This window comes from Mchenga conophoros, linkage group LG11 (assembly GCF_057382185.1).
Source record: "Mchenga conophoros isolate Kocher_MC1m ecotype Shallow Benthic linkage group LG11, M_conophoros_male_GT1.1, whole genome shotgun sequence".
NCBI lineage: Eukaryota > Metazoa > Chordata > Actinopteri > Cichliformes > Cichlidae > Mchenga > Mchenga conophoros.
The window spans coordinates 38,709,864-38,719,131 of NC_140536.1; the positions used below are offsets into that span (position 1 = coordinate 38,709,864).

Genomic DNA, 9,268 nt, shown 5'->3' on the forward strand with positions numbered 1-9,268 from the left:
CCTGTTCTCAGGTGACACATTATGACCCTCACAAAGGGACAACTCTGCCCTCTGCAGGCAGAGAGCTGCAACTACAGCTGGAAACCAACAGGTTGGAAACCTGCAGCAGATTTCCACAAAAAGGATTCATCACTGGATACTGATCATGGCGGCACAGGAACACACTCCAGGAGCTGGGCGCTGCCACAGCAGCCAAACCCGAGACATTCCTGTTGGACAAACTGGACACGCACGCCGCAGTGATAGATGTAGCTACACCGAGAGACAGCAACATCAGGAAGAAGAACACGAGGAGCCTTTCCATTTCTGATTGTTCTTTATTCTAAAGTGAAAAATAAAATTGTTTTCATAATTTAGGGCGTGAAGAGATGTGACGAGAAAGGAGAAGGCGTGGAGATTTCAGTCATTTTATTCAAAAACACTCTGGTTACAGCAACACGATCAGAACACAGGAATAAAAAAATAAAATTACGGAGGAGGAGCATCGCTCCAGCTTCACGCTTCCAAACTTAACACGACAGATCAGGCCAAACGGACGACAGCACAAACCTACAGAGACCAGTTCACTTCTATTTACACAGGGACCCGTGGGGGTGGGAAGGGAGGCCGCAGACCCACAGGTGACGGGGGCGGGGTTAAAACAGTAACAGTCAATTTAAAAGAATGAAGAAAAAAAGCTTAGGGGAGGAGCCAACTACAGAGAGCTTTGGAGTCATCCAATCAGAGAGCAGAGAGGAGGGCAACTCTGGATCCATGTTTGGCGCAATCAGCTGCTGAGAATCATGGGTAGTGTAGAGTGGAGTCACAGGGTCAGAAGAACTGGGTTGACTGGGAAGAGCTCCGCCTTCCAGCTGATCAATAATCAATAAAGGAGAGACAGGAACACGCCGCGTTCTCTAGGTAGACAGTCTGGCAGCGCTGTGATGTCTAAGAGCTTGGAAAGAAAAGCGTCTGGACGTCTTTAAGTGGCTTGAAGATGTTTCACCTCTCATCTGAGACGCTTCTTCAGCTCTGCCCTCTGCAGTCCAGACGCTTTCCAAGCTCCTTAGACTACGATGACCTGGATGACTGAGAACCTTCACAGACATAATTGAGAAACACCAATCACGAAGGGCGTTCCTGGGATTGTTAAATATTCTGTTCACAGGAGTGGGGAATGGCGTGTTGCCGCCCCCTGCTGTCTGTGATGAGGAGGTGATGAATCTGGAGCAGACTGAGGAGCTGCTGAGGTGTTCCTATTTTTTTGTCCTTCGTGACTTTCTTGAATTCCATATCTGTGCGTGACATGTCTGAGGGAACGCGGCGCATTTCTGAGCTCTGTTATCGACCTCCTGCTGACCAGCTGGCTGGCGGAGTGACATCACCGCGGTGAAGGACAGCGATGAGCCTGATCGCAGTTTCCTGTTTGTCTGGAGCTCCAAAACCACATCCTGCCAGGGTCAGGGGGAGGTGGGGAGGGGCGGGGGTGTCAGACGATATAGCGTACGAAGGTGATTGGACTACTCGTCGTCGTCATCTTCACCTTCATCATCGGCGTCTCTCTTCCTCTTCTCGCCCTGAACAGCAGCGCCGTCCTCATCTGAGGAAATCAGAGCAGCCATCAATCACCTGATCAATAATCAGTAATCAATAACATGGTGACACTGAGGAGGAAGCAACCCTGACAGAACTACGATTCCTTCACTCAGCCGAGAGAAGAGCAGAAAGCGTTTTTACCACTAGGTGGCGCTGCACTGAACGGGTTTCATTGAACACATCAATCACATGACAGCGAAACTCGCAATGACTCATCATCGGGTAACTACGCACATGTAAAAGCTGTCACCAGGGAAACGTGGCCTAAGCGTGCAGTTTAAACGCCATGATGTGATCGTTACTGTAACACAGACATCGACGGCGAAGTCACCGTGACGACCGCCACAGGGGCCGTAAAAAAACAACTCCCCTCCCCCCAAAAGAATCCAATCACGTTTCAGCGACACAAACCTCCGTCCTCTTCTTCCTCCTCGTCCTCTTCGTCCTCCTCGACGTAGTCTCCATCGTCCTCTTCATCCTTAAAATATGTTAAAAACACGTTAAACTCAACTGTGAGCACGCCGTGAGGCAGGCTCCTCCTCCTCTGCTCTCTGTTTACCTTCATTATAAATGAAGTTGTAAGTCATGACCTCTCACCTGGATTCCCTCCTTCATCAGGTACGACAGACCGACCTCGTCTCCCTCAGAGCCTTCCTCATCCTCATCGTCGTCTTCATCGTCGTCATCTCCCGGCGGGCCGGCTTCATCATCCTCATCTGGAACAAAACATCCTAACATCAGAAACAGGACGTTCGTCCTCCCCGTGGACCACTTCCTGTCCTTAATCCGAATTAGGCGGCTGAAGGCGACCAGCAGATCTGCACGCGCTCACTGGACGGAAACGTTTATGGCTTAACGAAGTGTGCACATGAAAAACAAATAGACCCCGCCCCTCGGTCAAGCCAGAGAGACTCCGCGTTAGCGGCTCACCGTTCTCGGCCTCGGAGTCGGGCACCTCATTGTCTTCCTCGTCAAACCCGTCCAGGTAAGTGAGCTGAGGCAGCAGCTCGAAGACGCCCTCTCTGTAGTCGTCCAGCGCTGAGACCTCACAGCTGTACAGGTCCAGGCTCTTCAGGTTCTTCAGGTTTTGCTGCAGTACAAGAACAAAGCAGAGGAACCCTCAAAAACATGGACAGCAACGCCAGAATCCCCGACTTTAATCTGCTGCTACGTTTCAGGGTCTCCCATCGACAGGTTCGGGTGTTTCGTTAGCGATCGGCCTAACGAGCTTAATGAATGGACGTACCAGAGGCTCGATGGTGCTCAGATCCTTGATCTTGTTCCCGCTCAGGTTCAGGTAGGTCAGGCTGGGACATTTCTCCGCCAGCGCGTCCAGACCCCCCGAGATGGTGTTATCGCTCACCTCCAACTGAAACACAGGAAATGCATCATCATGCGTGCTGAGAGGAGGAAGCAGCACACAGACAACAACTACTCAGCTCATTCCCGCCAGATCTTTCCTCATCTATCGACTGTGTAGAAGTACTACAGTAGTACAGTACTGCAGCAGTACTTCAAATATTTTCATTCATCTCCAAAAGTATGAAACTTTGTTTCCACCACTGAAAAACAAATAAAGTCAAACATAACTCCAAATTCTGAGTTGAAATTTCAAGTTAGTACTGCTAACCAGGATCTAGCTCGGTGGATGACATTTCCTTATTATCCGGATGCAGATGGATGATGTGTGTGGGCCATATCCCTAAATTTGAGTTCGGTATCTCAAAGTGCACAATACTGCTTTCCTGTGGCAGAAACAAGCTGATGCATAAAAGTGGAATATCGTTCATCTTCTCAGTGTGAGGGTCAGTGCTGGGGTCAAAGGTCATAAGACACATTCAGAAGGTACATCCAATCAGAGGTCACATGTGATGTTCATCACAGCACACACGCCGATCCTGACTGTGCTGTGTTCAGGTGTCGTAGCTGCGGGTGAACTGACCTTGCGTAGTTTGGGCAGTGAGGGCAGTTTGGAGAGCGAGCTGAGGCCGACATTCACCATGCTGAGGATCTCCAGCCCCGTGTAATCGTCTGTGAGTCCTTCCACCTCACCGTCGCTGGAGCGACAGTTATCCACCACCAGCTCGGCCACCTGAGCGCCACCACATCACATGACAAAGAGTAAAATTTACACCACATTATACATCACAGGTTTATTCAAACTTTCAGTTTGCATGCCTCACACTCACCTGTTGCCACCTGGTGGCGTACACACAGACTGCAGTCTGTGACCGTAAAATATAATGTGTTAAATAAACGATCTTCCGACGTGTGCGCATTTAAAAATTACTGTAGCCCCGGGGGGGGACAGTTTGCCCGGCTATTACACACTCACACATCTCCCTGCCCACAGTTACAGGTGTGTACCCAACTTCATACACACCTCTGGGCCTCGCTTCTTGAAAACGAGACCTCATATAGAATACAGGGTGGGTCATTTATATGGATACAGCGTAATAACATGGGAATGGTTGGTGATATTAAAGTCCTGTTTGTGGCACATTAGTATATGTGAGGGGGCAAACTCCTCAAGATGGGCGGTGACCATGGTGGCCATTTAGAAGTCGGCCATCTTTGATACAACTTTTGTTTTTTCAATAGGAAGAGGGTCATGTGACACATCACACTTATTGGTAATGTCACAAGAACAACAATGGTGTGCTTGGTTTCAACGTAACTTTATTCTTTCATGAGTTATTTACAAGTTTCTCTTTGTTCACAGCCATTGACATGTCGAAGGTTAACACGTGAGGAGCGAAATCGTGTTGATATCTGGTGAACGCAGTAACCGGGTCATTGCAGCAGATTTCAATGCAAGACACCCTACGAGACCACCCATCTCCCATGCTACAGTCAGCAAACTGCTTGCTAAGTTTCGTGAAACTGGTTCAGTGTTGGATTTGCCAAAATGTGGACGCAAGAAAACTGTCAGTAATGAAGAAACATCAGTGGCTGTCCTAGCTTCATTCAGCAAGAGCCCACAGCGTAGCACTCGCCGCATGTCACTGGAGAGTGGCATTAGTCGGTACAACTAATGGACCCACTATCGGTACAACGATAGTGGGTCCATTCTTCATCAATGGAAACCTCGAGGCCATTGGATATTTGAAATTGCTACATGATGATGTGTTTCCCTCTTTGTGCACTGAAGCTGGCACGTTCCCTGACTTTTTCCAGCAGGATGGTTCACCACCACATTATGGGTGCAGGTCCGAGCATTCCTAGATGAACAGTTTGCTGGAAAGTGGATTGGTCATCGTGGGCCAGTTGAACGGCCCCCAAGGTCTCCCGATCTGACCGCCTTAGACTTTTATCTTTGGGGTCATCTGAAGGCAATTGTCTATGGTGTGAAGACACGAGATGTGCAGCACCTGAAACTACGGATACTGGATGCCTGTGCTGGCATTTCTCCTGCGGTGTTGCTATCAGTGTGTGAAGAGTGGGAGAAGAGGGTTGCACTGACAGTCCAACACAATGGGCAGCACATTGAACACATTTTATAAGTGGTCAGAAACTTGTAAATAACTCATGACAGAATAAAGTTACGTTGAAACCAAGCACACCATTGTTGTTCTTGTGACATTACCAATAAGTGTGATGTGTCACATGGCCCTCTTCCTATTGAAAAAACAAAAGTTGTATCAAAGATGGCCGACTTCTAAATGGCCACCATGGTCACCGCCCATCTTGAGGAGTTTGCCCCCTCACATATACTAATGTGCCACAAACAGGACTTTAGTATCACCAACCATTCCCATGTTATTGCGGTGTATCCATATAAATGGCCCACCCTGTAGAATAGAATTCAACTTTATCGTCATTGCTCATGTCACAGCTACAAGGCAACAAAATGCAGTTTGCATCCATCCAGAAGTGCTTTAGCTATGATATAGTGATCTCAATGAGATTTACCTGTACAAAGGTGAAATAAAAATATCAAAGAACACACGTAAAGCTTCACCAGCCCTGGGTTTGAGCATGCGCGGTTCATCATGATTTATATGTTTCGATGACAACGAAGACAACAACACAGTTCCAGCATGCGGGGGGCTGCATGTGTAGAACAAGTAAGCAGGTATGGCAGTTCTCAGGTACATGAATAACCACGTGGTGTAACGCTGTATATGCCCAGCAATTGGTGAAGAGGAGGCATCTAGTAAACCCAGGTTTCAGACGTTTCACAAAACTAAACGAGGGTCACTTTCCTTCCGTTTCGGTCAGAGCTCTTCGCCCGGGCCAGCACTCCCCCTCTCCCGTTGGATCTCATCCATATAGCGGTTAGTACGTGACCAGAAAACCGGCGCTCAGCTTCACCGTTACGATCACCGGTGGGAGAGCACACCTCACCCACCAAAGCTGTGTGTGCGAGAAACTTTTTAAAAACCCTCTCCGTCGTTTAAATCCGCCTCCCACCGAACCTCGTGCAATTTTTGTGAGATTTAAGCGCGCGGCACTCGTGCGCCTGAAAACACAGCGAGGAGGGCGGGAACAGCAGACTGAACAACAACTGTTAAAACTCCAATTTAACGTGAACAAAGTATCAATTTTAGACTGCGCCTGTGTTGAGCTGACCCGTGCCGACAAAGAAACTGTGGAGACCCTTTAATGATGTTATGGCAGAAAAAATGACTTGACCTAGAACTATGTGCACTTAAACGCTGAAATGAGAATGGAGTCCGGCTGCAAACGCCATCACAGCACGACCATCGCAGATCAGTAACTCTCTAACGGTGAAGGTTAAAATGGGAGCCGGCTCGGCCGAGCGGTCGCCCCGGGGCGTTCAAACAAATGCAGCGGAGCCCATCCACAGTCCGCGACTGCATTTTCTCGGTACCGCCGAGCACCTGCGGCGGCTCTCGGCGCACTCACTCGGCCGCGGTTCTGTTATGCGGGCTGGGCACTCGGCAGGTTAGCCTGTTAGCCCGTGTGCTAGCTGTGGGAGGCTCGCGCGAGGCTGCCCCGCGAGAAGTGAGCGCGGGAGAGGGAGCGAGCCTGCACGCAGCGGATTCCTCCTCCAGGACCAAGCGGAGTTTCCTCCATGTTGGAGCCACAAACATGTCGCGTCTAATCGTTCAAAAACACCGACAGAAGATCAGTCCGCGGGTTGGGAAAAGTCGACGGCCGCCCACGCCGAATGTTATCAGCGTCGTCATAGCTTCACACTGCATCCTTCACCAGTTTCTTCAGGAAATAAATAAATTAAAGTGTTGTAGTTACTTGCCTCGGCTGGATTTCTGTTCCTCAGCTCCAGACTAATCCTCTTCTTCATCTCCATGTCGAAGCCCGAACAGAAGGCGAAAAAACAAAGTATAACAAAGGAAAAGTGAAAATAAAATGCGCGTCAGTGAGACCCTCCTTCTCTAACGGACACAAGGCGACAACTAAACCTCCATGTTCGCTGTTGCCGGTCCGCCACTGTTAGACCACGCCCCAATCTAATGAATATCCATATTTTTAAGAAGCTTAACCTGCTACTGGTCCAAACACGATCAACTCACTAAGCCCCGCCCTAGAATCTTAGTATGCAGAGACCTCGTCTGCGAGTGGCTGTAAATGCAAATACGTCACTTTAGTGTTACCAATGAGAGGATGAGCACGAAACGTTTAAACTTTACAGGCGCCCTCTCTTTGTCCTTGTTGGCGCCATATTGTAATGATCATCGTGATCATTTTTCATTGATTACCGCAAAATAACCACAGTGTTTACATCAGTAAATCACTTATACACACATTATAGCATCCAGCTTTGTGCCTTTGATCTGACCACAGAAGCTGTTTGTTGTTTCAAGTATTTATTGCAACAATAAACATGATCCATATCATAGTTAATCAAAGTATTTTCTCAATCTTTTCATATTTATTAAAGGTTCTATTCTCCTTCTTCTTTTTCTTGTTATTAAGAGCCATGGGAGGTGACGTGGTAGAAAAATATGAAACAAATACATCAGATAATTTACTTGAACATTTTTTCTGTAAGGAGCAAAGTGACCGAAACACAGATTTTCACGTTTTCAAGTTTAGACTTTGCTTTCATCAGATAATCAGATGATCCATGATTTTCCTGACCTTTAACCTTCCACCTGTCTGATTGCTGAGGTAAACATTAGATACCACCAAAGTCTTTCCTCGGGAGCACCTGTGTGGGAGTTATTTGGAAGAGTCAAAATTTGAGAGTCTACAGAGTAACAGGTGTGTCTGCAGAGAACAACAGTTGCCTTAAGGTGCTTTATGTTGTAAGGTAAAGACCCTTCAATGATACAGAGAAAACCCCCCATGAGCAAGCACATGGTGACAAGGGGAAGGAAAAACTCCCTTTTAACAGGAAGACTCCTCCAGCAGAACCAGGCTCAGGGAGGGGCGGCCAACAAGCTGCAGTCATTCACGCATCACTCTCTGTAACAGTTGGAAACTTTTTGTCCATCAGCATTTTCGGCACTGTTGCCATTTGGTTCCACCAACCCTGTGCGCTGGTCAGATTTGACTCTTTCAGCTCCTCCAGTCACATTTAGACTGGGACTCATACATGCCTGCAGGGGGCAGTGTTCGACCTCTGTGTGCTGCTGTTCTTTAGCATCTGACTTCCATTTCCTCACTGGGTGCTGCATGCATGTAAGTACGGGCATGTACAGGCGGCCATGTTTTCATTTTGGTTGGTTTTCTTCAACACGGATGTTCTGGATCTCATTGTGCATGTGTGTCGTGACAATAGAAGCTATTCTATTCTATTCATTTTGAGGTTTTAGGTCACTGTGAGCAGCATTCTGAGAACAGAGAGCAGATCTCTCTGCTGAATGCTCTGAGATGAGATTATGATGCAAATATGGTTAACTTCACTGCACTGTGTTGACCCGGTGTGCATGAGCAAACACAGATATGCATAAAACAGGAGCATGGAGACCTGATAGGCTGAGAACACGCGTGTGAGAGTGGCTGAGTGGGACTGAGGGTGTGCTGTGAGCTGAAGTCCTGCTGGCAGCACGAAGCACCTAAAACACTCAAAACCAGACAAAATGTCAGTGCAGTGTCTGAAAGAACCTCAGGGAACTCTGCATCTTTGAGGTACTCAGTTTGGACTTCTTTTAGAAAGCACATTTTGGGGGGGGGCTATGACTGAGTATCAGGGCCACATTAAGAAAACAATTATCACTGATCTGTGCAGATAACAGATGTTGTATCAGGACAAACTGTGAGGTCATACCTCACAATCGTTAAGGATGTGATTTGTGCTTCAGCTCACAGATGCAGGGTGGTGATCAGCGTGAGGACGCTGCAGAAGCTGCTCAGACGGGAAATCATGGAAGAGCGGATTTTTACAGCTGTGAGGTCATCGACGGCCTGGAACAGTAAGAGGACAGGTACAGGCTGATTGACTCGTTTCACTGATTGTGGCCTTTTTTATGGACCAAGCGTGGCCTGTTTTCTGTTACAGCTCCCTGCTGCACTACGTGGAGCAGCTCTCGTGCATGAAGTTCCTCGTTTGATCGTTTCCAGCGCAGATCTTTAATCATCCGGTCAGCTGAGACTGCAGAAGTCACCTGGATCAGTGATGAAACGTCCTGACGACTGGATGGACTTCCTGGGAGCGCCCTACCTGATCACTGCGTGTGGATGGAGAGGAGAGTGTTCCTCTGAAGTGTCTGAATGCAGAGTGAAAGACGAACAAAGACGAAGATCTTTATCCACCAGACTTTTA

At 48.0% G+C, this 9,268-nt stretch overlaps 1 protein-coding gene across 3 annotated transcripts; it reads right to left on the minus strand.

The window, feature by feature from the left end:
* Positions 1–393: 393 nt before the first annotated feature.
* Positions 394–7,009, minus strand: LOC146565046 (acidic leucine-rich nuclear phosphoprotein 32 family member D-like). 3 transcript variants are annotated; one of them, XM_085292926.1, is made up of 8 exons: positions 6,211–6,704; positions 3,765–3,800; positions 3,518–3,667; positions 2,822–2,944; positions 2,506–2,665; positions 2,173–2,291; positions 1,987–2,053; positions 394–1,579 (listed from the first exon to the last, which is right to left on the minus strand). In XM_085292926.1, exons 3-8 carry the CDS (start codon positions 3,575–3,577, stop codon positions 1,500–1,502), a joined length of 609 nt encoding a protein of 202 aa, XP_085149052.1. In that variant the 5' UTR covers positions 3,578–3,667; positions 3,765–3,800; positions 6,211–6,704; the 3' UTR covers positions 394–1,499. The 3 variants fall into 3 exon arrangements, with proteins under 3 accessions (XP_085149052.1, XP_085149051.1, XP_085149049.1); XM_085292925.1 differs by lacking the exons at positions 3,765–3,800; positions 6,211–6,704 and adding an exon at positions 6,797–7,009; XM_085292923.1 differs by lacking the exon at positions 6,211–6,704 and having other exon boundaries at positions 3,765–4,034.
* Positions 7,010–9,268: the final 2,259 nt, after the last annotated feature.

Bases quoted from the DNA above. Each gene is read 5' to 3' on its own strand.
- LOC146565046 (XM_085292923.1), bottom strand. From the start codon at position 3,854: ATGCGCACACGTCGGAAGATCGTTTATTTAACACATTATATTTTACGG. The intron at 3,668-3,764 runs GTGAGTGTGAGG...GGTGGCGCTCAG, and splicing joins ACGCCACCAGGTGGCAACAG to GTGGCCGAGCTGGTGGTGGA. The intron at 2,292-2,505 runs GTGAGCCGCTAA...GTTTTGTTCCAG, and splicing joins CGACTCCGAGGCCGAGAACG to ATGAGGATGATGAAGCCGGC.